Here is a 26382-nt window from a genome sequence, read left to right on the forward strand (position 1 = left end):
TGCTCTAATAGGAGGCTTAGGTCTGGTAGAGCCTTCTGCTCTGTTTGTAAAGCTTTTCCCCTACAGACAGCATAAAATGCTTTGTTGAACCCTAGCTTCTCCCTGTGAAAGACACACTGGGTTGTATTTTTAGGAGGCTTAGGTCTGGTAGAGCCTTCTGCTCTGTTTGTAAAGCTTTTCCCCTACAGACAGCATAAAATGCTTTGTTGAACCCTAGCTTCTCCCTGTGAAAGACACACTGGGTTGTATTTTCAGGAGGCCCTGTGAATGGGGGCTAGCTGTCACCTCGTGTCCACACAAGGTACGGCATTCACACCAACTACACGTGGTGGGAGCCGCGCAACTACTTCAGCTCCAGCGTGTCACCAGGAAAGCTTTAATTGGATACTTGAAAGTTAAGAATAATGGTGGTTTTTTACTGCATTTCCCAAGTTACATAAGGATGATCATTTTCGTGGCTCGGTGGCTGCTGGAAATGCCATTCTGTGCTGGAGCACTCTGCGTTGCCCGAGTCGCCTGTGCCACCACACGTAGGTGTGCTGGATTTCCCTGCCTTCACTCATGTATTGCAAGCAACAAATACTTCTCTTTACTTGCACTTAGGGTTGAAATGGCTTTTCAGAGGTTCCCAGCACTTGTAGTAGTTTTTATCTAGGCGGTTGCAGGTCTGGAGGCCCCATTTGGTGACAGCGAGACTGAGGGACGATTCGAACATGAAGGCCTGTTGGGAAGAGGGAAGGTAGGTTAGGGCAAGAAAGCCTGAGTTTAAATCCAGGCAAGGTGGCTCTGCTCTACCACAAACAGGAGTTGTACACATGGTCCAGCACTGCCAAGTTCTGCCTCCAGCCTGATCGACCCAGGGGGAGAAAGCTCTTCAGGGCTGGCATTGCACTGCTGGTATTAACCAGGTCTCAGGAGTGACTTTGGACTCCCTGCATGCCCAGGAAAGCCAGGTTCTTCCAAAAGCCCTAGTTCAAGGTCTGTTGATGATCATCGTTAGATTTTAGGGGGTGGAGAAAGGAGGACAGTCAAGGGTTTCGCTTCTGTGTCCATAGGCTAAGACAAAAATTAAATTAATCAACATAAAAGTTCCTTGCTTCCTGCTCAGGCAACAATTTATGTGGGCAGATGATAAAAGCTGCCTGGCATCTCGTGTCTCCAGGGGAGCTCCTGGGAGTTGGATGGTGCTGATCAGTAAAGGAAGTGAATGCTGCAGCAGTTTGGTCCAAGTACTTTTCCAACTTGCCAGCAAGAAGCTAGGCTGTACTTTGAGAGTGGCACAGTGGCGCTATGCCATGCTGTTTTCAAAATCTTACTAGCTCCCTTGGCTCCTTACCATGGTCCCTTCTGCAACCCTCTCAGGCTCCAGCTTGGCTTTGCTCGCCTTCTCAAAACAGTCAGCATCTGGCCCGTGAGGAGTCATCATGCTGTGCAAGCTGGCCCCTCCAGGCTGGAAGCCTTCCTCCTTTGCTTCGTAGTGGCCTTTGATGAGCCCCATGAACTCACTCATGCAGTTCCCTGCAGGAGGCATAGAGAAGAGGTTGCAGCGCAGTGTGATTGGGAGGCATCACAGCTGGGCTGTGAGCTCCTTGAAACCCGCAAGCTAAGCCGGGCCAGGCAGTGGGTGGAGGGGAGGTTCCTAAGCAGGGTGTCACATGAGAGGACATTGGGGATCCTACAGGCGATGCTTGTAAAGCTGTACAGGTTTTACTCCACTCTGAATTATCTGGATTCAGAAACAGAGCTCCCTAATGAAGGTGCATTGATGTTGGTAGACCTACCTAGGTGCTTTTCCTACCACCTTGAGCTGTGTAAGTACTACACCTGCATATGGACTGCAGGGTGTAACCTGATATTTACAGACTTGGATTAGAGATCTTAAAGTGCTGGAAAGGAAGTTCTGTATAATCATCCCTGTGTTACAGGCACAAAATACCTGGCCAACAGTCTGGTGAGAGATCCTGGTCTGCTGTTCCAGGTTATAAGCATGAAATCATTTTGTTCAATATTCTTCTACCACCTCCAATCCAGCCAGGTGCTTCAGTACCTTATGCTTTTGATTCATGCATTATCTACCTATTTCTCAAGAGCCACTGTATGCCCAAAGACAAGGAGCCAAATTCTGTCGTTTCCTGAGGAAGAATACTTTAAGTAGACCCTCTGAAACCAATGGAGTAATGTACCACTAACTTAGATAAGGATGGCTATATGTAATCATTCAGTACTTACTGAGTTTTGCTCCCTGTAAAGGAAGTACTTCTTTAACAGCTGCCGTGCTAAGCTTTCAGCTTTAGTAGACCTGATGTGACTAAACAATGTGGCAACTTGCTGCTTAGCAGTAGGTTTTTGCAAAACCAGGACACGCTTCTGTAGCTATGTTATATATAGCCCTTTATAACCACTAGTTTGGTCTTCGTTAAGTACAATCCAGGGTCTGAAATGTTTACCAACAAAACTAATTTAGCTCAAAGCAGAGTTGGCCTATATATGTATGCAAACATTCATTAATTTTCATTTCAAGTTGTCAGTGTCTCATGTAAGACTGGATTGTTACGGGCTTTTCATTGAACCTGCTCATGGACTGCACTTGGCACATTCAGATTGCTGTACAGACCCTAAGAGCTGGATTGCCAACGTGTCTGCAACAGGACTTATTGCTTAGGAAGAATGGGCAGGGGAGCAGGAAACCAGGCTGGGACTTAAGAGATGAGCTGAGTTGAGTTTCTTATTCGTTCGCAGATTTCCTATTCCCTATCAGTAAAATAGCGGTGTCTTCTACAAGCAGGGTGTTGTGAAGTTAAAATCCCTTAGTGGCCATTAGATATTAGGTCCCACCGTAATGAGAATCACACAAGTACTCTCTCAGACACAGATGCAATATATGCCCATAGTATAAAAACTGCATCAGACATTTTTCAACCTGTGGTCCAAAGACCCTAGGAGTAATTCACAGCCTCCAAGGGTGTAGAAAGGTAACCAAGTGTCATGGTTTAACCAAAACCAGAACACCAAGAGAAGTCAATATTTATGAGCTGCACAGCCACCTTTGTATGTGAAATTGTTATGGTGTCTAGGAAGAATATTTTTGGACCACCATTGCTATATTTATACTTGGGGCAAAGCTAATGCAAGACGAAAACCTGAGTGCACCAAAATTCTCTGAACACATGCTTTCCACTGCACCTGAGAAGAGGAGGCAACAGGGGGTTGCTGGCAAACTAAATAGGCCTCTTGTAAAATATTTGGAGAGAAGAGAGTTCAGCAGCACTGAACTTGTGCTACTCCTACCCCAGAGTTGCTCTGTCCTGTTACACCTCTTAATGGTACAAGATTCTCATCGTGGCACTAATTTCAGAGGGAACTAACGTGCGCAGTGTCTTGGTAACTGACTGTTGCTATGTCTGCCTTACCCACTCAAGCTCTACCCCTCCATGGCTGGGATAGAGTAGACAACCAGCCTGCTCGTCATGAATTCAGTGCTCAAGGCTATGGCCAAGGTGGTCAAGTGAGTAGCTGTGGTAGCTGTCTGCATGGGTACTCTTAGATCATGACATGGACAAGAGAATGAGAGTTACTTCAGCTGTCTTTTACCACAGACGAAGCAAGGTTGAACAACTTCACGTTTGTTACGGCTCACAATGCATCCATGGAAAGTTAGCACAGCTCTGCTGATGAGCAGCAACTTAATCGTGGTTAACTGGCAGTGTGTCTCACCTCCTAGGGTCTAATAAAAGTGACTTGGCACTATCCCAGCCGGTCAGGAGACATGTTTCCATGTCACACTCATTACTGCAAATGAAGGCAGAATGACAGGGCAGGACTTTGCCTGTGGGATTTACTCAGATGGCTGGCTGCACAGCTGCCTACTGTGCTTGCAAGTGCCACTAATTCTGCCAGCCCTGAAGATGCTTGGAAATATGTCTAAGTAGCAGGAGGAGCTGGCTATTAAACTGTGGTTAGTAAGTGTGCAGAAAGCCTCTCAGCACTCCAAAGTGACCATAGCGTGACCTTGGTCATAGCTTCTGAGATGGGGCCATTTAGCTGTTGACAGAAGGGGTGCACGATGGGCAAGCTTTCCCCCTCAGTCTCATGGAGGAGGGGGCCTCATCCCCACCCTGGAAGGGCAGTCCCATGTGGGGAACTGGATTTCTAACACCACCTGTTCAATGCAACATGTGGCCATGCTCTGCCAAGACAAAGCCAAAAAACTGCCAAAAAGAAACCACCTCTGGTGATGGCAACAAAATCCCCAAAACATCATCAGCTCTCTGCCTGAGGAGGAGCCGAGCTCCTGATCTCTGGCTTAAATGCCAGAGGTACCTCCATCACTGTGCAGGTGGCGAAGAAGGGCTCAGGAAAGCCAATTCATTCCTTTGCTGTAACTCTGATCTCACCCTATGAGTGGCCTTGGGCAGCTCTACATCCCTCTGTGCTTCTCACCGCTTGTGATACCACATTTTCCTTTCTCCTGTTCCTTATCTATGTACTCTGATGAGATATTAAGCAATTCATGGCTGGATGACAGGACAATTTCTGACGCATTTGTGCAATGCCAAGTTCGATATGCACCTGGTCTGTGTGGCACCCCCTTGAGTACAGATGCATCCATCTATGCAGACACAACCAGCCCATCACCTCTGAATTTTCCTGAGGTGCTCTAAATAGGAACATCTTTGGGTTTGTTCATTTTCCAGGGAGGGCTGACTGACTCCAAGAAGCTGACTCTAACTGTGCCAAGGGCAACAAATCAGACTGCTTCTTCCCTGTGCGTGCTCTCCAATAAATGGAGGCTTGTTTTTTTCCTGCAGTCCTGTACTCAAGCACAACCAACAAAGAGCAGACGTACGGTGGTAGTATGGCGGCCGGAAGGTGTTGTTAGCTACCCCCCATCGCGGGGGGAATATGACAAAGTCGGCGAGTGCCACTCCAGGACGGGTCGACTTGGCTGTCAGGACAGTGAAGATAGAAGGATCCTGAAAAAAGCAAAGCAAAAAGGGATGAAACAGAGCAGGGCTCAGAGCTGTCTGCTCAGGTCATCCAGCCAGTAAACCTGACTGATACAGCCTCTCCCTTGCCTAAACACTTTTACCACCTGCACCTGATGGTGTGGATGAGATTTGTGACCCTGTGTGACAGCACCCAGCATCTTGATCCCATGCTGAACGTCGGGGGACAAGAGATGGGACTGGATGGTTCTTCCTTTGAGCAGCTTTGGAGAGCCTTTCCCACCCCAGCCACGATGCCCCCAGAGCCGGCGATGCAGATGCAGGGGAGGGACAGCCCCGCAAGACAGGGTACTGTAATTCCAGGAGCAGTCTCTGGCACTCCTCCTACCATGAAACCGTACCTCTGCCTTAGCCGGTTACAGAGGACTGGAACATTCTGCTGGAGGCATTTAGCCTCACAGCCCTGTTAGTTTACAAACAGGGAGAACAAATTGCAGACAAATTGTGGCTTGCTTCAAGGATTTTTGAAGTCTCTAGTCCAGTAAAGTGATTTTCTGGGCTTTGATCCCAAAACCATCCTTCTCCTGGCAGGTTTTTCTGGAGTTTAAACAATACATTCTGTTGGTTGTCTCACTAGAAATGCTCCAGTCTCCTTGCACGCCCACTTGCAGAAGCAGCACCAAGAGATGGCATCACTGCGGGCACCTCTCCCACTGGGCTGGTTTCCTTTTTAGAAGAGCTGCTCACATTAGTTTTGGCTTTAGTTATTTTCGATAAGATCTAGAAATTATTGCAATGAAAGCTGCCAGCTCTTCGAACAAATTTCAGTGCTGGGCTGAGAGGAACCAGGGGAAGGAGTCTGTGCAATTGCAAGAAATAAAACAAGGAAAGAATTTGAAGCAAAAGTCTTTTTGCTGAGTTGCACGGTGTGTGTTGGCTTCAGTATTCAGCTCTCCTCCAGGGCGCAGAAATTCTATGCTAAGCTGCATAAAGCTGTTTAAGAAGCTGATCAACCTCCAGTTATGTCTTTGTACCACAAAGGAGGTTGTCTTTCTCTACAAGAGCTTGGTTTGGGCCCAGGGAAAGCAGCGCAAGAGATTTCACACGGTTTCTTAAAGCACAGCATATTTTTTAACAGGCGCTGAGCCCCTGGAGCTCAGGGTGAGTTTGGACGGTACGGTATCCACGCAGCATTGCTCTGCCTTGCCCAGCTCCAGAACTTACCGCGTGGTCAAAAGCAACAGAATTAATGACCATGAATTTTTCCAGATGGTATTTGTATGGCGTGTAGTTCCCATGCCAGGCTACAACATTGAAAGGGGAGAAATCCTACGAAAGCAAAGAGACAGAGGGTTACCATACACAACCTTCCAACTTGCTGCACATACGCAGGGCACTGCTCTTTCTTTCTCAAATTAAAAATGGGTTTAATGCTGGTGAGAGGTACACCCAGCAGCCTGGAGCACGAAGCCCTTTAGGCACAGCCTGACATTGCGAGGACGTGGTTTTGCTCAGCATTTCCACATGGTGAGCCTCAGCCCTCCCTCTGGGGTTTGGTCTCTAAGGGCTTTCAAGTGCCCAGGCAGCGCTTGACGAAGGCCAGCTGCAACACTGCCTCTCAGGTAAGGAAACCCTGGCTTTTCGCAGCAGCTACAGCTCCTCTTTTCTACTCTGTCACTATAGACATGTGGAAGCAGCAAGGCAAAAAGACCATCATTGAGTCTTTGGTCTAACCAAGTCTTCACAAACACTTTTTTCCAGACTGAGGAGCCTCAGCCGGGAAGATGAACGACCCAACAAGGCAAGGGCTCAGTCCTGCTCCACTTAACCCAGGAGGACCTCCTGAGACTACACGCACGCTACTGAGTTGTGTATTCCAGGCCATACACTGCCAGTCGCTGTGCTTCAGTGTTACCTGTTCTCCCAGGGCATCCTCACCTGCTGGGCTGCAAACAGCTTGCCCTGGTACTTGCTGATCACCGTGTAGCCCCCGGGCACTTGGCGGTCCTCGTACCATGCGACAGGCACCAAGAAGTCACGCGGGTTGGCCAGGCCGTTGGCTCCTGCGCAAGAAAGAGATGCTGGAGCTCTTTGGGCAAGCTGCAAGAAAAGTGAGAGGCTGGTGCAATTTCTTCGCTTCGTGGGTGCCCTTCTGCATTTTGAATGACCTTACTGCTTCTTGGCCCACCACGAAAGCTGAAATAGTCATGTACTTCTTGTGCTCCTACGAGCAGGTAATTGTAATACGTCCTAGTGTTTAAGTCCATGCTCCCCTTACGTGACTAAGACAGGTCTCCCCCAGTTCCCTGTCTGAACAAGATTAGTGTGGCATCCTCAATTAAAGGCATGTAACAACTACGAATTAAGCAAAAAATGGAGGGTGGATTGCTCTCTGTTCCTGGACATCCTGCTGGTTGGACACTTTTAGCCATGCAGAAGTTAGGAGGCATGTCATGAGGGGGCCAAATACATTTCTGAATGCTTGCAAAAACAGTAATAAAATAAGGGCTAGTGATACCTACAGACTCTGGGCATACTGAGGGGTTGGTTAGCATGAGGAGTGCATTTTCAAAGTGTAAAGCACCGTATGGATGCTAAAGTATTCTTCTTCTTCTCATTAGTATTATTGTTATGAAGTGTTTTTGAGTTTCTTGGATAAAATTGCAGACATTACTACCTGCTGCTGAGGTTTAACAGTCAGTGCTTTTCTCCAGCTGTCATTTTTTCAAGTGAAAAGTGAAGTTACAATAAAGTAAGACTGAAATACAAAGGATCTTGGTCTCTGAGGGGAAGGCGGGTAGGTGGTGAGAAGAGGAGCTCTTACAATTACCACCTCCTGAAAAGGTTTACAGGCAAGTGCACTCGTTTTCTTTTTCTCCAGAAAGTAAACATTATAATAGATTCCTGCCTTCTGGAGACTGAAAAAACCCACCCCATTCCAACAGCGTATGAAAAACTAGCTAATGGGAAAACTTGTTACAAACAGGCTGGGGCAACAATATCAATAATCAAGTGGAGCAGGCACAGGGCACAAGAAGTGGGTGAAGGCAGGTAACCTCAGCTGGCTGAAAGGAAAGCTGCTGAAGCATCACTGTAGGCTTGATGCAGAAAGAGGTGTGCAGCACATGTCACACGGGAGACATGCTCAAGCAGGTTCCCGTTAAATGGCTGGAGATTGGACTGGTTCCCCACTGCAGGAATGACTGGCCTCAGTTTCACCACCGGTATGAGATGTTTGCAAAGGCCCTCTGAATGCAGGTGGGCCACGCCAAGCTTGTTACTGATTGATAATACCTAGTCAGTTTACTTGAAGCATGGCCAGTCTTTTAGATCTTACTGAGAGCTATAAAACAAGCCCAGTCTGGGGGGGTGTGTGGGAAAAAAGGCAATCTAAAATGAAGAACAACCAGCCCCAAAACACCTGTCTGAAAGTGGAGAGCTATCGGTACCAGTTTTGTAGTTATTTTAGCTGTTACAAGGGAAGTTTCACTTCCGTTCCCCAAGACAATCTTAGTAGCTGTAACCAGGAGGTGTTTTTCTCAGCAGGAAACGTTTGGAGGCAAGTACTCCAGGGATAAGGAAGGTGAAATAACGTGAGCTGAGCACCTCCAGAAAGCCTGCTAGGAAATCACAGTGGGGACGGCAGGGCTTCAGATGCCGTGCACCCTCGCAATATCTTTGTCAGCAAGAGGCCGTGCCTTCGCAATCTGTGACATTGCACAGACCAGGAGGCAGCTGGCAGAGAGGATCTGTGATTTATGAGAGCTAGACCTGTGCTCAGTGAAAGCAGATCCGCCCTGGCAGCACAACACAGAGATGCGAATGTGTTGCTGATTCGAGTCCTGTGCTGCTCATTTTATTGATTTCTAATTCTCCAAGGGGAACAGCTTCTGACACTAAGGCACTCTAGGCTTTAGAGCTCTAAGGTGCCTCTGTTAACAGAGGTGGGGGGAAAAAACCCACTTGATTAAATCTAAAATGGGGCTTCAAGTATGTCTGTTGCCTCTGAAATCTGCCTTCCCTTTTACTGGGTAAATTCTCTCCTATCACTCCAGTTTATGCTATATTTGTAAGTAAGAGGCATCCGTGATGATGGCCTTTTGAGCTTCTTCTGGTAGGAACAGGTTCAGAGCCAGCAGATGGGGACTCCCAGACCAGAAGGGAAGAGAGAAAGTGGAAAAGGGGGTGGTAGAGAAATGGTACCTTCAGTGCCGGGGGAATCTCAGGACGACTGGGCTGTCACATTTGGGGGGGGGATGCTTGCTCTGCTGGGGAATAACAGTGCTGGGATGGAAAGCATCTTTGTGAAGGAGCATGTGCATGGGAGGATCTATTACATAGGATATAAAAGGATGGATTTGGGCTTGCAATTCGTGCCTGTCCCTATGAAATTCACTGTAGGTCTGATGGGAGATTGTTACCGATGGGTCCCAGGTCAGGCAGCTCGAAGTGTGCCCCATACACCTCCAGGATGTAGCCTCTGGTCTCTCCAAACACCTCCACACTGAAACGCATTCCTTGCTGGAAAATAAAGGAAGATACTAGGATCCTCCCAGGACTTTGCTGACAAACCATGAACAGCTGAATGCAGGAGCTGGCTTGCTCCAATGTCAGGCTCTGAGCCACAGGCAAAGGCACAGTCAGCCCTTACCTGGATGACACAGATTTCATTGGGCTCCACTAGCATCTTCCCAAACTCAGTTGTGATGAGCAGTTTCCCTTGCTGGGGCACTGTGGAAACAAAATGCAGGCAGAATAGCTGAAGCAACATGGTGATTGCCACCTTCTCTGTCCCCCCAGAGCACCCAGGCTCCAAGGAGGAGCAAGGGGCCCTTTCTGACCCTGCTTCACAATGGGACTGGGCTCCATGTCCCATGCAGAGCCTTGCAGCAGAGATGCCCACACTGGAGGGAGAGCTTCCAGACCAGCCCCATGGCCCTCACATCACAGCAGGTACCTGCGTGAGGTTAGGCCATCCATGACCTCGTGGTCCCTTGACGTAGGGTTTGTGCCACAGACCAAATAAATGGGACTTAGTATATTTGGGGCCATACCCGTCTGTCTCATGATCTTCACGTAAAACGGTGCACGTACCCATCTTGGTCATGACTGTGGCAGTGTGTCTGGGAATAACTAATTCTCCCTGCTTCCTGAGGGTAGAAGCGATGCTTCACTAATGTCCGCATTATTTTCCATGACTGTCCTGGCGCAGGAGAGCTCACATTTTGACTTGAAAAACTAGCAGATTTACAAAACCTGCCCTGGCACTTTTACTTCACAATACTGAGGGAGGTAAGTGAGAACAATTTAATAGCTATTTAATGGGAGAAATGTTTCTGTTGGTGACCCGAAGGCATTTCTGTCCCTTGGTCAAGAAAGATACAAGCAAATATCAGACTTCTGATACTGCTCAGAATATTTTTCTGCATGTACGCACTTTATGTGCCAACCTCAACACTCATCATGGCAGTCTGGTTGCCTGAGGCTGGCGCAGCGCAGGAGCTAAGCTGCCGTGCCAAATACTCTTGGACCGAAGCAACGAAGGCATCTAGCTGTAAGCTATTCAGAAATCCTGAGGTTTATGTTTTCCAGAAAATCTCTGCCTGTGGTGTGCCTAATACCAGTCTGGGGAGCACTGGGAAACGATCCCTGAGCACCATGCCAAGGAAGCTGGGTCACCGCTCAAAACCAAAACTGAGGTCTGGCTCAACCCGCCCAACAGCCCAGCTGGTGCCAGACCACCAAATCTAGATGGCATGAGGGTGAAGCCAACCCTCTCCTCTAAATCTTGGCTGTAGGGCCCAAGGCTCTGGAAGAACAAAGAGGCAGGCAGGTGGCAACCCAGGTAGACCCTCATGGGGGAAAGGAAAAGCCAAAGCATCAACTCACCAATCAGGAAGTCGCCATCTGAATTGTAAAGGCATCTAAAGAAAAAGGAGAACAGGAAGGTCAAGGTGCTGTAAGCCCCAGGCGCTTGCATACACCACGACCACAGCTGGGGAGTTTTGAGCTGGGAGATTGACGTGGCAGATGTCTCCCCTTCAGCACCAGAAATGCTACTTGCAGGTCAGTGAATGCAATAGACTGGCCAGTGCAGAGGAGGCAGGGAGGTTTAATGTGGCTGGCCTGGAAGCAGGATGTCTGCCAGGTCCCTACCTTTGTGGCCATGGGTGCATCAGGCGTTGTAAACTGGGGAGCGGGGCTGACTTCCCCCATGAGCCACTGCAGGGCGTAGCAATGCCCATCAGAGGCTGCGTGCGTGTTGACCTCTGAGGAGCAGCTCCGGTCCCTGGGACGAGAGCACCTGGATCCAACACATTCCCTCTTGCTGCATCCCCATGTCCAGCTCCCTCCTTCCCTTGGTGGCTCCCCACCCACTCCCCCAGTGCTTGGCCATGGAGCACAACCTGCTTCACAAACACCTGCCATGGACGCTGTGAACGCCTTCGCCTGTGCACACAGGAACACAGGGGCATGAAGACAGCGATGCTGGGAGCAGCTGGACTCAAGCACAGCGGCGACAGACGTACCTGTGCAGGCAGCCAGCTTGGGGCAGCCCGAGCCTCCAGTGTAGCAGTCACTGACCTGTCAAGCATGGAGGTGTTGCAGACAAAAATATGGACGGCGATGCCATTGCGTCCTCTGGGCTCACCGGCACCGCACAAGGTGTGCAGTCCCTACGGGCAAACCCAAAGCACCAGGAGTGAGTGGCAGGCAGCGGGGCAGGGGCCAGCCCAACTTTCCTCCCCTCATCCCACCCCCTTGCTGGGGCTCATCCCCTCTCCCCGCTTCCTGTACCGCTACCAGCCTTTCCATGTATGGCCTTTTGCCAAATGTGTTGACTTTTCTTTAATATATTAAGGGTTTCTTAAAAATCCATGTAAGCTGGCGTTTGCCAGCCCAGGGACTGGGGAGAGCTGGGGGCTGGGGCTTTTTTTTGGAAGAGTTCCCTGAAAGGCAATGAAGAAAATCAAGTCCACTGTCAGTTGGTTGAAATCTGGGATCCTCCCCCCTCCCATGGATGCTCTGCAAGCCCAGTGGTGTCAAAACTGGTGCTGCTGGCCCAATGCTGAGCATCCTGTGTGCCCCACTACCCCCCAAGGGGGAGCAGAGATGGAAGATGCCCCGATGCCCTGGCCCCCCGACTTACGCTCACAAAGTCCAGCTTATTCTGAGGGGCTTTTGGGATCTCGAAAGGTTTCCATCGCAGCTAGATTGCGGCAAACAAAAAGCAAGAAAGCGATGCCAGTGGTTATAATGTAAACGGTGGCAATTCAAAAGAAAGCAGACCCCCGCCGCCCTTGCTTCCCTGCCCTCTGCTAGCTGAGGTAGCTTTCTCTTTCCTCTTTGCCTTGCTTAATTTGGTTTACAGTTTTCTTTTGATTTATGGAGCTTTTTCCCTTTTTAATCATAATTTTGTAAAATAATTGGCAGGCCTGTGTAGTGCCAAGGTTAAAAAAAAAATCCTATTTAGAAGCTGTCTCTTCCTCTATTACTAACAACACTGTTGAGAGCAAAGAAATTCAGATGAGCTGGCTTTTCACAGCCAAATTGTTACAGTCCTGTGCTCCACTCTGCGCTGGATGATTCACTCCCTCCATGACCTGAGCATAACACTCCTGTTTGCTCCACCTCATTTTCCCCACATCCAAAGCAGAAATATCTCTACCTGCGTGAGTGGGAGCTGCGAGCAGCACTAATTACTTCTTGCAAAGCTTGTCAAGATCCTCAGGCAGAAGGTGCCAGAGGAGTCCGAAGTATTTATTACTGCTAATATCATGTTAAGGGTCTTTGCAGCTCTTGGGAACAAGGTGCTGTGGCTGAGAGCCCCTCACTGAGGGGGGTTCAGTACAGACCAGCCCAAACACTCAAATTTGGGAGGATGTTGATGTGGCCAGCTGCCAGGTATATCCTCTGCATCGATACGCTTGACCCCAGATGAAAGTGCCTGTGACTCTGGGCATCCACGAGAACATTTTCTGGCTTTTAGCTACCAGGCCTGGCGGTTCTTAACATGTTCTTAGGCTGGTGCCCTGAGGAAACAGAGTTTATGGGACTCTGTGTCTGTGCCTGCTGCTCCCCAAAACTTTGAACTATGTGAAATTTCAGCTAAATTTGAAAGGGATACAAAGATATTAAATTCCTCCAAGCCTCATGGAAGTTTTCCAAACCCAAATCAAAATGTGGGTGCCCAGGCGACTTGTCAGGCTCTCCTGGAGAGCCGGCCTCAGAAGGAAACAGGCAACTGTGCCCAGCGAGTGCATCTGCCAGTAAAGCTGAGCGAAGCAGGGGCTCATTGCTAATTAATCAGCTGCACCCCAGGCCTGGCCCCACAGCTTTGCCCTCTCCGCTCTGCTCTCTGAAGTCATCTACTTCCCGAGGACATCCCACCACCACAGCCTCACAGCAGCCCTGGGTTGCCTGGGTTGGATCCATCCCTCGTCCCTTCCTCCCCCATCCCGTTCGCTGCTGGGCAGAGGCATGTTTTCCTCCCCAGGAGACCTGGGTGGCTCCATGCCGGTGCCTGCTCAAGGTCACGCTGCTGGGGTGCCGGGTGGAGGGGAAGAGGCTGCTGGAGAAGCTGCGTGTTCTGGATGGAGACACCAAACGCACCCGCCAGCAGATCAGATGTGACCCTTGCGAGCTATTGACACCTCACAGATGAGCCAGTAAGATAGTGCTGAACCTCAGGTTTTGCTTTCAGACTTCTTTAAAGCATGTTTTCCTTTGGTTTCCAAGACAGCCTTCCAGACATGAACCAGAGCCAATGCAAAGCATGGTCAGAAGGTCCTTCAGAGCCTGCTGCCACCCCCAGCAGCGGGACCTTCCCTGGCTCCCATTCATTTCATGGCAGCTGTGAAGGCCAGCAGTGGCATCTCAATGTGAACTGTTCCTCTAATGATCGTTTTAAGCCTTCAGGGTTGGGAATTGGGACCCAGTTGACAGAAACCATTGGGAAATACTGACAGAAAGGACATGCAGAGGGACAAAGAGAGAAGACCCTGAAGACCAGGGGGAGAGAGAAAGAGGGAGGGAGAACAGGCAAAAGAAGATAAATAAATGTCAGGTATAAAGATGGTCTAAAGGGAAGCAAATTTTCTCACTGAGGAATATGGAAGATGACAGTAAGTCTACAGATGAAGTAATAAGTATAGTGCAGTTCCTGCATAACAGCTTCGTTTTCACTTTGGTTCCTGTGGACACCTCCACAGTTGTCATTCCTGTGGGACAAGGAGAGCAGGAAATCAGTTTGTCATCCAGCCCGCCGGTCACAACTGAAAACGGTGTCTGGCCCCTCTCCTCCAAATCACTTGCAAACTGCAAAGCCACTGCCCGGCTCTGCGTGCCGTTCGTCCGGCGCGTCTCTGCTACATTTGGGTTTCATCGATGCAAGAAGAGAAGAACGAGCGCCCTGAGCCAGCAGAGAAGTCCAAGACAGCCAGCGGCAGCCAGCGCCAGGTGCTTAAAATGGGGAAGCTTTTAGTGTTGTTTCCCTGCTGTATGATCCGTGAGCCTCCTGATACAGCACCTCTGTGCTTACTATTACTTTATAGATTTTATCTCCCCAAGGTTTGTCCAATCAGTTTTTGAATCCACCTGCATCCTCTGGCAAGAAGTTCCACAGTTTATGCATTTTTTTTTTTTAACATGACATTTGTTATTGGTATTCATTTTCTCCCTGCCTCTCAATCATAGCTTCCCTTGGTCATCTCTGTTTCAGGCTGGAGAGCGTTCTTCTGTTTCAGCATTTCTTGCACAGATGCCACTCCGTATTTTTTCATCACCTTTGTCCCCTTTTCTGTTTTGTCCCCTGTGCCTTCTATAATTCTGCCATTGTCTTTGGGCAACGTTAAAGGATATTTTTTCCCATTGACTTCAATGGGCTTTGCATAAGGTGCCTCCATATGGCCATCCTTTTAGATGGATGACGATTGGGAAAGCTTAAGTGAGCTGGGCGAAACACAAAGCACCGCAGGGAAGAGTCGGTCTTGTCCAACAAACTGAACCTGGTCTCTGGCTCTGCTTCAGAGAGGATGAGAAGGAAAGCAGGAAGATGACTCCCACTTACTGCTAGGAAATAACCCCTCTGGGTTTGATGATTGCCATTGAAAGTGGTGAGAGAGTGGGCGGGAGCTTCGTTGCTGTTCCCTTAGGTAAAAGATGTACGACACATAAATGGCTAGAGATGCTTGAGAGCCAGGCATCTTGCAGTTACCATAATCATGAATAACCGTAATGGTAGGTGCGGGCTGCGAAAGGGCATCAGGTATGGGTGAGGTGGTAACAGAAGTCACTGGAGCTTCATCTGGGAAGGAGCACCAAAGGCATGTAAAGACGAGCCTGTCACCACTCCTCGATCAGTGGCTAGAAAACATATTCCAGCAGAACTGGGAAAGTATTTAGACAAATGGTGAGGCTGCCAGGAAGCTGAAATTAGCTAATGATGATGCATCAAAGGGCAAAACCTGAGAGGAGTAAAAACTGATGACCATGAGACGATGTTGAGAGGAGAACGGCAGGTGGAGAGAGTCAGATTAGCAAAACCAAATGTTCTGGGGCTGACAGGGAAGAAATCATGATTAAGGATGATGGTAAGGCTGTAACAGAGGAAGACAAATGCCATGTCTCTGCGTGACTCTCCAGAATGAAGCCTGACTTCCCACGAGGGCTGCAGAGAAACAGGCTGGCAGCCAGCAGCCTCTCCAAAAGCGCAGGGAAGGAGGGGATGGATGGCAGAGACACGCTGCTGCTCTGCCTGCTGGGCTGGGTCATGATGAGCCTTTCATGGGGGACACTGAAAAGGAAGAGACAGCAGCCTGAGAGGTGGCCAACAGGAGTCCCTGAGGGAGATGCTAGATAGCACAGACCAAACCCTGTGACACTGTGGCCGTGCTGGGAAGCAGCACAAGCATCCATTGAGGTGGGAAGCAACAAGCATCGCATCGAGGGCTGTCCTTCCTTGGATGACCCATAGGTGAGGAATAATGGGTGGCAGTCAGGACCCAGCTCCTGTGTTGGCCAGACCCCCAGCTCCCTATGGCTCTCCTCAGACCTCTTGCAGCTCAGCGCCTTTGCACCCCTGGTTAGCTTAATATTTAACTGTCCTCCTGGCAGGACCAGGGCTCTTTCCGGCACGGTTACCTGGTTGGGGTCAGGCTCAGCTTCATCCCAGTTGTGTGTCAAGTGGCCCTCCTCAAAAGGTTTGAAGGGTTTGTGGCAGACTGAAGGTAGGATCCGATACAGCCAGCTACAAAGAGGGAAGAGACCTGGATTAGCCTGGGGAAGAGGTTAAACCCTCTGGGTGGCTGCCGGCTGATTAAGCTCCTAAAGGCATGAATAACATTTACACTGCTGGCAACTGGACCAAAAGGTGTACTAAATATCAAACACCAGCTCACAGCCAGAGACTTCCAGAGAGATGGCTTTTTATTATAGGCTCTAAATAGAAATTTAGGCTGTTATTTGTAGGTAAATGTCTATATATGTGTTTACATACAATTACATATGTTTACATTCACACAAACACATATATATGTATATAAAAAATAAAGATACAGCTTTATGTCTGGCTGAAATATAGCAATCTCTGAGGTGGAAAAAAAGCCTATTTGAACACAGCTACAAAGCAGCTCAGACAAGACAGGGACGAGCACAGTATCTAACTGAAACTACAGAGGAGCTTTCAGGAGACAGAAGGTCACAGCCAGTATCTGAATTTGGATGGATTACTGAAAGTAGCATCCTATGCCTGGCTGGCCATGCCCATAGGACTACCAGCAAGCCCATGCAGCGAAGGTCAGAGTTTTATGTGGGATGATGCTTCCTACTGCTGTAGGAGGTCCCCCATACCTCCATCACTGCCTGGGACCATCACTCTCCTTCCTTGCTGCCTGCTGTGTCCGTGGCTGCAGCCCCTGCTGCTCCAGCAGCCACGGCCAGCATCCGCACACCATGCACAGGTGCAGCCAAGCCCCAAGCTGGGCTTTTAATCAGGCAGGAGAGCAGAGGTAATCAGGAAAGCCTGAGCTAGGCAGGGCTGCCAATGCCTTTGATGTGTTAACAGCGGTGGTTGCAGTTTGGGTGGGTGGGAGAGGGGAGGAGGGAGCTCTCCCCTGAGAGCTGGAAAATTTCCATCAAGGACATCTTCGTGCAGCAAACAATGATTCATCCCTTTCCCACGCACACCGCGAGCTGGCACCAGCCCGGAGAGCAGAGCTCTGCTAGGCAGCTCAGATGATGCATTTGCCTTTCATTTGGACGAACAACAGAAGGGACAGAAAAGACGCCGTGGGAGAAGCAAAATGAGAAACCCATCTTCTGCAATCTGGTCATGGCCAGAGCACGATGACCGGGACAGAGTTCTGGGACGTTTGCTGCTGGCTGGAACAAGCTGTCCCCAGCACTGCTGGAAACATGAGGTGGTAAGCAGCGTGCTGGGTGCCTGGCACTGGTCTGAGCCCCTGGCCAGCCCCAAAATGGGTACAGCCTGAGCTAGTGCCTCACCAGCCCTGGCCAGCATGCAGGAACATCCCTTAGGAGGAGGAAAGAGTCCTGCTCAGAGGCTTGGTTTTGACACTGTCCATCAGGTGCCTACCAGTGCCAGTCGCAGCGGCGACGTTTTCGCAGTAGCATCAGGGCTGAGACCTGGAGGTTGTTTCACACAGACACACAACCCACTCAGGACCATCTGGCCCCCATGAACATCCCCTCCCCTTCCTTGCCTCGCTCAGAAAACCACTTTCTTTCCCACCTCGACACTCCCTTTCTCAGCATTTTTGTAACCAACTCGCCCCACTGAAGCTTTTCCTCTCCCTCTCCCTCTCCCGTGGTTGTCTGCCCTTGCCCCTCTCCGAGTGCACAGCGGAGTTTTTTCACCCGCCTGGGCTCGCAGAAAGCACTGGTTGCACAGAGGCAGCCTCTCCATTGCTACCCGATGCTTGCTGCAAGTGCCCCACATCACCTGCCCGCTGCCGGGGGTCACGGTACCTTCGCTTGTTCGTGGGCCGGGGACAGGTGAAGGCAGAGCCCGAGAGCTGTTCAGCATACAGGCCATACGGGCAGACTTGCGGGTTATTCTGAATGGGAGGAGAAGGAAAAAGAAGGAGTGAGAAGCAGCGGCACGGGATTTAGCTCTGGAGCCCCCAGCAGAGCATCGCAGCGGGCGCCCGGCACCCCAATGCCGTGGGTTGGACTGTGCTCCTGAGTCTGTGCATCAGCCCTGGTAGTCGTATCTTCTTGCTCCAATGAGGCTGGGTGCCCTGTGGGTACCAGCCAAACCCCAAACCCCATTCCCACATGCAAGAGGCCACACAAGTGCCCTAAGGAGTCGGCACAGCCATTGAGGCAACACGACTGCTGCTAGAGCAAGCTGCAAGGGTTAGTGCTTGGTAGGGTCAGTAACAGGAATGTCAGGAAAAAGAGGATTATTCCCAACGCTTACAGACTGCAAAGCAGACCATTATTATGCACAAATTTTTTTGAGACCAAGTATTGAGAGGGGTTGCCTCAGAGCATCACGTCTGCCTGGCTTTCCAGAGGGCTGATAAAAACTCACAGCAGCTGCACCTTTGCTTCTTCCCTCCTACGCACTAAATGCCCCCTTCTTCTCCTGCCCTCTGCCCAGGGGAGGGGTGCCCAGAGCAGGCGTTTCGGTGGCGTGCTGCTTCCTCCTGCCACTGTTGTTTGCTGCCCAAGAGCGGGAGTGACCTGTGTGGGAGCCTTTGCTTTTCTGCAGGGCTTCTGCACAGTGACAGTCCTCCTTTGGAGTACAAAGGTGGCACTTTCCCCTTTGCAGAGGCGTGGGTACGACTAGCAGAGGTTTAGCAGCCCTTGTGAGTTCATAATTGAAGGACAGATTCCTCCTTTTCAGAGAACAGAAACTAAACATTTTGATCTAAGTAGGCCAGCATCTATTTGTTTGAGATCAACAAGAAGTAAAGGCATCCAAGAACTGCAGGAAATACCCCGGTGGGACAGTCATACACCATTTGCTATCCCATCTCCCTCCTGCAAGGTCTAGTTTAGCATCCTGTCATCCTGCTGTGGCTGAGCAGATCAGCCATCCACACGGTATCAAACACTGCCCTGACAGGTGGGCAGAAGGAAGAGGTAAAGCTCTCATAAAGCACGTAGCTTCCAGCCCTCAAACTCCATCTTGTCGGTATGGGTATGCAGTGAAGCAGGGGGATCAATAGCCCTTGTCATTTTTATCTTAGCCAGCACTACTGCAGATGCCAGTCTTATAAATACTGCAGAGGAGAAAGGATCCACTCCTGGGACTGGAGATTTTTTTTGTCTAACTCGTTTTCAGATTTTTCTGTTAACTCTTTTGACACCGAATCCAAACTCTGTCCAGATGAGAGTACCTCAGCCAGGAGCTGGAGGGGTCCTCCTCCTCTGGAAAGCGGTGCTGCTCTGGGAAATCACGAGGAGCACATCCACCACAGCCCACTGCCTGTTCAGACCAGCAGCCACCACTATCGATCTCCCAGTTTTAAGGTGCCTCTTTCTTACATTTTTTCTCCACCCATCTGCTATAGCCGGTCTCAGAAACAAGACGCTGCACCAGCTGAGCCATCAGTCTGATCCAGCACAGCAGTTTGTCTTTCTTGTGGGCACGCTGTAGGCTGCAATACAGACCTAGAGGACATATACATGCATTTAACGTGTCCTTGTGTTGTTTGTTACTCTCCACACTGGCACACAACGTGTAAAACATCAGAACTGAGGAGGTCCAGAAAACTCAGGAAAAGCGAAGGGTGACCTCCCCATTTGACCTTAATTCTGCTGGCCTCTTTGCACAGAGGATGGAGAGGAGCACCAAGGGATGTCATTGACTGAGCATAAAATGCTGCCATCCAAGTCCAAGGGATTACAGGAGATCCAAGGGAGCGCACAGTCAGCCTCAAAACGTGTGCTGGTGTAAAGGAGACCAGGGCAAAGGAGATGAGAGAGCTTTAATTCTTCAGGGTTTTGGTCTTGCCTCTGCAGACCGAGTGGCTAGCATCACATGGGTCACAATTCCTTTCTTTAAAACAGAACGATCCAACATAATTTATTTATTTTCATCAAACATGTTCAGAAGTTACTTACTTTTAAGAATGAATCTGTCGATTTATTACTACAGGTACTCATGTCCCCTCCCTACAAAGAAGGTGCTGCTCTGCCAAAGGCTTATAAGTCAGCTTCACTGAACCCAATTCCTACAGAAATTCCAAAAGCCACCTCTCCTGCATGAGCATGTCTCTCCGCCAAGGTTCAAACTTCTGCTCCGGTTTATTCCAGAGCTGATGGCTTCCTTCTCAGTGTGGCTGAGCCACTTGTATTGCAGACTCCTTTTGGAAAAAAACCTGCTGTTGAGCAGAGGTAATTTAGGCAAGTCTTAACCCCCAAAGTGAAACTTGGAAGCTCACAAGTAACTTAAAAATAAAAAGTATGAATGGAAATCTTTAATTCTGATTTTTGCCAGCATCTTATTATTCCAGTCCTGCATAAAGAAGGTTCCTGGAGACTTTTGTGATGGCACAGAGAAAAAAAACACGTTAAGATGAAAAGAAGCCCAGGGAACAGATATTCACTCTATTCCATGTCATTTTAATAAAGCACTTTAAAAAAACTCAGTACCTGTCCCTCCGGTAAAGCTCCTGGACAGCGTGGATCCTCAGAAACATGTTCGTTTCCAAATCCCGACATGTACTATAAAATAAACCACACAGCTCATCAGTGTTTCGAAAACGCAAGCAAAACCTCTCCAAACAACCCATGCATTGCTTCCCCATGCATTTTTCCAGGCTCTTTGTATGCATTAAGACTTTCTCAAGTGATCCACTTGCATATTGCCACAAACCATTTTCACAGCTCCTGGGTTCGCTTCATTAGCTAACTGTGTGGTGGACTGGGAAACACAGACACTTCTGCTAAATCTGCATGTCTATTTTGACCACATTCTGCACCATGAAGGCACTTGAAAAATAAGCCAAATATCACATATACAGTCAGGCTCAAGAACAACAGGGTGATGTATAGGAAGAACTGCGCACCAACATTATGGAGGCGTGCTAGCACCATCCAAGTTAAATCTGACTTCGCTTGATTCGTGGATGTTCCAAAATCTGCAGACTGCTTTGCAAATTTGTGCACTGAGTCCTTGGATACTCAGGGATCGAAGCTGGGAGCCGTTTGGTTGTCGGTTTCTTGCAATACATCCCCATGACCATCAAGAAAAAGGTCAGGATGTAGCTGGGATGAGGGAGGAGGGGAAGCTTGGCTAGGACTTAAACCATGTCACTGATTTGCCCTAAATAAGTATTGCCCAGTTGAGTGTGAACTGTCCACCATGGTAGTAAGCAAGAATTAATCCATTACCAGGTGATAATCTGGTTTTCTAGGGCAATGTATGCCCGAGAGACCCATGGATGGAACAGACCTGCATGCCCTCCCATGCCTGCCCTGCCTGCAGCTGCTGTGGTCTGAGCGTGGCTAAAAGCCACAGGACCCCGGAGGATGCGGCTCCCAGCTTTGTGGCACTGAGAAAAGCCCCACAGTAAACCTGAGACACACAAGGGAAGCAGATATAACAGAGACCTTAGCTTTGCACTGACAGAAAGGTAAATACAGTCCCTTCAGATCCTACAGAAAGGCATGAAGCAACTCTGTTGAACTCTGCGTGAACGCAGACGTGTTTTGGCAGCAATCAATGGTTCAGCTCCGTGGCCTGGGGAGAGAGTTAAATATTAATGCTCCCCTCTATCACCTGCAAGAGTAGCCAGGCTACTTGTCTGCCTTCACACAGCAGCGCTGGGATGGCGAAGCCCAGAAGTCCCAACCCTTGGCTGACACGTGCATGCTTGCTGCGACGGAGTGGCTGCGGCACTGCAATGCTGCTGCACCCCAGCAGCTGCCTGGGGGCTCCAGCGCTGAGAAACCCCGGCAAGCGGCAGGCACCCTCCCTCGGTGCGGTGCGACACCCCGGGAGGCAGAGGTCTGACACCAAGGTGGAGCGACAAATCCCCTATACCTGGTTTATTATATTATTATAGTGCCTGGATTATTTCCCCCAGGGGTTCTCAGCCTTGGGCAATTTGCAGCCCCCCTAGAAATTTCGCAGTGTAGCAGACACTCAGAGAGCAAACCTGAAGCCTCCTGACAAACCATGTGCTTTCCTCCGGCACCTTTCAGCGACCTGTAAGAAAAGCCCATTGCCAGGGGGAGCCAGGCTGGCTGGAAGCCCTGCTTAGCCTGAACCTGAAAACATCTTGGTTTCTGTCGGTTCGGGGAAGATGTTTCTCTGCTTCTTACAAACGAATGTACATCGCTAGGACTCTGCTCTCCACTGGGTTCTGCAAGAACCATATTAATATGCAAAGCAGCAGGTCACCTAAGCAGCCTTGGCAAATGTATTGTACTGGATCATTTCTTTCTTTTTTTTTTTTTCCTTTTTTTTTCCCTCCCCTCTTTTAAACGGAAATGCAGCAATATCTGATGGGACTGCAGCAGTTCCAGAATTAACTGAGACCTCTGCACTGCATCCTCCTCTACCAGCAACATAAAGGTGGTGGGAGCATTTGCCTGCAGGGCAGCCTTGCTGAAAAGGGGAGGAAAGGGGGAAGAGGAGGAAGGGGACATGCTGATTTTCTTGGAGGCATAGCCAGCAAGGCCCAGCAGGCTCTGCCATTAGCACAGCAAGGAGAGGGTTAATGCAATGTGCAGATTGCTCTGCTGGGCACCACCTGTAAAATGCTTGGTTAAGCTGGTGGAGAGCTGGGAGGGGATGGTTTGTGGTTCTTCAGTGGGCTTGCGTATCTGGTAACCAGCGTGCGCTCCCCCGCAGCCCCCTGCCACGGTGCTGGGATGAGGGGGAAGGAGGCAGAGAGGTTTTGCTGTGAGAAATCCATCCCCCGTCCTTCAGGCTAAAAAGCCAGTGACCTGCGCAGCTGGCCTACCCATCCACATCCCCAAAAGCCCCTTTGCTTCTTCTTGCTAGGATGGAGGAAGGAAAGAAAACCAACTCAGCAGCAAGCACCTCGTGCCGGCAGCTGCTCCATGCCCGCGCTGGTGCTGCACGGTACCTCGCCAGCCCCGAGCAGGCAGCTGGCTCCTGAGCACAGCAATGCAGGCAGCTTCCCACCGGGCTGGACGGAGAGCCACTGCCTTCCTCGGCTGTGCATCACTAGGGGCTGCAGAGCTGCTGGTCATTGCCCAGTGAGGCAGGAGGCTGGGCAGTCTGGGGCAGGGGAGCTGAGTTGGGGAAGAGGCGGTGTTAGGGAGAGGGTGGCATCACCTTGCTGCCCAGAGAGTGCAGGCAGAAGCTGCTGCATCATTGTTTGGGCAAATAAATTCTTCCTTGCCAAGAAAAAAAAAAATAATCCTCAGGTAACTGCATCAAGGGCTGAAAAAAAGACATTGGCAGGACTGCAGCCGCGGGAGGGGAGACGTCGTCCTACTGGTAATTTATCACCCTGAGTGTGGCTCCAAGGCTTTGCCTGGATGTTCGGTGTGGCTTTTCTCATTCACTCGGGTCTTTTTGTGTTTCCCTGTGGCAGACCTCAGAGAGGCTTCTCTCCTCTCCATGCCCTTAGAGGTCAGTGTCAAACACTACTTGGGCTGCCAAAAATAGCTGTGCCACACCAGCTCCCCGCGTGCATCGGAGGCGTTGTGCTCCAGGACTGTGGAGCACCGCGCGGGGACCCTGCCAATGCAGGTCAGTCAGGAGCAATGGCGCAAGGGCCACGCACACCACGGCCCTTCGCCCTGCTGATCCTCCGAGCCCCCCTCCCACCTCTCAGTTTGCATTGCCCAGGGTGGCCCTGAGCCAGGAGAAATGACCCCTTTCTGCCCGCTCGGCACCCGCACCAGAGCATCCTTCCTGGGTGAAAAAATCTGGACAGATGGAAACCAACCCTTCTTCTCCATGGCACGGCAACGGGTTTTTAGTCCAAAGCGACCTCCCTTTAGGTCCCTGCCTGGCCTCCACGGTTCCTAGCCACATTGTGAGTAACTCCAGGTCGGGTAGGTTGATGGGAACTATTCTGGTAGTTGGGCTGGTGGTTTCTCTGTAAACCAAAAAGTTCTCTGTGGTCCTTTGTTTTCACTTCTGCTTTTAATTACGGTTGTTGTTATTTTGTTTGAGATCCTGTAGCTTTTTATGCAAACGGGATCTTAGGAATTCATCTGACTCCACTTTGGTTTTTGTTTTGTCGTTTTTCAATAAAATGGGAGAGATAAAAGCCCAGCACAGCATAAAAAATTCAGCAAAGCTCATTGATTGGAATAACTGGGATGCAAAGCAGAGTGCTCGCAATGGGTGTTGTGCTCTGACCTATAAACCATAACCTTTTGTTCACCGGATTAGACAGCAGGCATGGGAAAAACACATTTGAAGTCTGAACACATAGACTACAAAATAATTAAGGCCCTTCTTCAAATGCTGCATAATACATTTCTCTATCAGCTCCTGCTGCAGGACACAGAAAAACAACATTCATCTCTAGACAAAAGGCTGATACACTTTGTATCAGCTCACTCCAGTCAACATCGGAGCGTCTAACACAAACCCGCAGAAACACAGACATGAACATTTGGGGCAACGAGCAGAGCAGGTCTTTCACCCTCTGTGTGGGGCTCCGCAGCCTCTTTCCGGGGTAAAATCAAAGCACCCAAACCGGAGATCTGCCCTGGTGCTGCCACAGAGCTGCAGGGCCAATATCCCCAGCAGGAGCTGCCATCTCCCCAGCGTCTCGCCAACCCTCTGCTCCAAAAGTGCTGGGGATGGTCCAGGGCCAGACCCTTCCTGAAAGGACCTGCCCAGCTCCAGGGTGGGTCAGGGCACTCAGTGGAGGAGGGAAGAGAGGGACGGATGCCGGGAGGAGCGGAGAGGAAGGGTGAAGCAACAGTTTTGGAGGAAAGATGCCAGGAGAAGGTGGGGTGGGGAGAGGTGATGATGGGGTACGGATGTATATGACGTCTTGGAGAGGACATGCTGGCAGAGCAGCCTGTTCCTGTGGCCAGCTCCGGGCAGACCTGTGCTCAACCTGAAGCCACAGTCACACCGGCCAACAAGGTATTAGGGTCTGCTAGGAACGAGTCGAAGATGGACATGGGAGATGCTGTCACAGCCATGACAGAAAACAGTTGGCCACTCATCCGGAGTGGTACAGGGGCAAGGCTGCCCTGCTGCTGAAAGAGGATGGTGAGAGCTGAGGGGTGTCAGGGACAGGCAAGGAAGAGGCATGGAGAAATTTTACTGTATGAGGAGACAGGACTCTTCAGAGATGAATAAGAAGACCTGTAAGACCACTATGTAAAATAATGAACATCGCAGAAGGTCGTGAAGGAGCACATACATATATATCTCAGGCATATCCAGAGCTAGGAGAAGGCTTAGTAACAATGACAGCCCCGGAGCCTGGGGAGAAACGTGATGGTCCTGCACAAGCTCTTGAGACCCACCTTGTCCTGGGGTGATCCCTTGCTGCTCCTGCCTGCTGCAGCATTACTCAGGCACCCCGATGGCCCCGGGGCAGCTGGCCCCCCCCCAACAACGGCGAGGTGCTGATGAGATTCAGGATTGCGAGTCTTGTGTTCCTATGCATAAGCCATAAACCCACCACATCCCACCCTTCTCCCAAAACTCCCCCGTGCTCTGGCAAACGGCGGCAGGGAAAGGTCCTGCTGGCTGCCCCGCTGGGGCTTGGAGAGGAGGGCACGGCCAGAGCCCTGCTGTGCCAGCATGCCCTGCGAGGGGTAATGAGAAACTGCCCCGGAATGGACCCGCTGCTCCCCTGGGCTGCCGGGGAAGATGGCAGCCAGGGTTGCAACATCTGGGCAGATGTTGCCAGCCAGATTTCATAGGCTGAGGGAGAAACACCCCCCTGGCAGCCGGGGCAGGAGGAGGGGTGCGCGCGGAGGGTGGGGGAAGGACAAATCCCGCAATGAAGAGGTCCTGTGCTGGGACAGCCTGACCAAGAATGGTTTCCAAAGGAGGAGAAGAAGGAGAGAAAAGCCTATTTATAGATGAAACGCAGCAAAATCCTTTTTCCCAGGAGAGAGCTTTAAAAACGCACCTTGAAACGTGGAAGAGGGGCACATTAAAATGAAACAGATGCCAAAAAATCGGTGCCAGCTGAAGAGGGGTGACCGCAGCCAGCACTGGTGGGTCACAGGCACCCGACCCCTTACCTGCAAGCCCGTCATCCTCCTCCTGGTCCTCCTCCTCTTGGAGCAGACACAAACCCCAAGCAGGTATCTGGCCGAAGCAGCCTGCCAAGCAAAGCCTGCTAGCCGGTCGACTGAGCCGAGCTGGTGGCAGGCTGACAATGCTGGGAGTGAGAAAGTCCAAGGCAGTTTTCAACCTGTTTGCTCAGCCCAGTCTGTGTTTAACCAAACGCCGGCCCTTCTCCGCAGAACCAACCCCAGGATCGATTTGAAGATAATAAAT

The 26382-nt window shown here is 50.3% G+C and overlaps 1 protein-coding gene across 1 annotated transcript; it reads right to left on the bottom strand.

The window, feature by feature from the left end:
- Positions 1-589: 589 nt before the first annotated feature.
- On the bottom strand, positions 590-26138 carry HGD (homogentisate 1,2-dioxygenase). Its single transcript, XM_050895392.1, has 14 exons — positions 26124-26138; positions 20571-20642; positions 17934-18022; positions 16089-16194; positions 12097-12156; positions 11532-11623; positions 10836-10870; positions 9598-9677; positions 9368-9467; positions 6885-7009; positions 6171-6275; positions 4847-4973; positions 1337-1518; positions 590-721 (listed from the first exon to the last, which is right to left on the bottom strand). Exons 1-14 carry the CDS (start codon positions 26136-26138, stop codon positions 590-592), a joined length of 1320 nt encoding a protein of 439 aa, XP_050751349.1.
- Between the last annotated feature and the right edge of the window lie 244 nt (positions 26139-26382).

The sequence above is a fragment of the Gymnogyps californianus genome, chromosome 1 (assembly GCF_018139145.2).
Source record: "Gymnogyps californianus isolate 813 chromosome 1, ASM1813914v2, whole genome shotgun sequence".
In the NCBI taxonomy this organism is placed as follows: domain Eukaryota; kingdom Metazoa; phylum Chordata; class Aves; order Accipitriformes; family Cathartidae; genus Gymnogyps; species Gymnogyps californianus.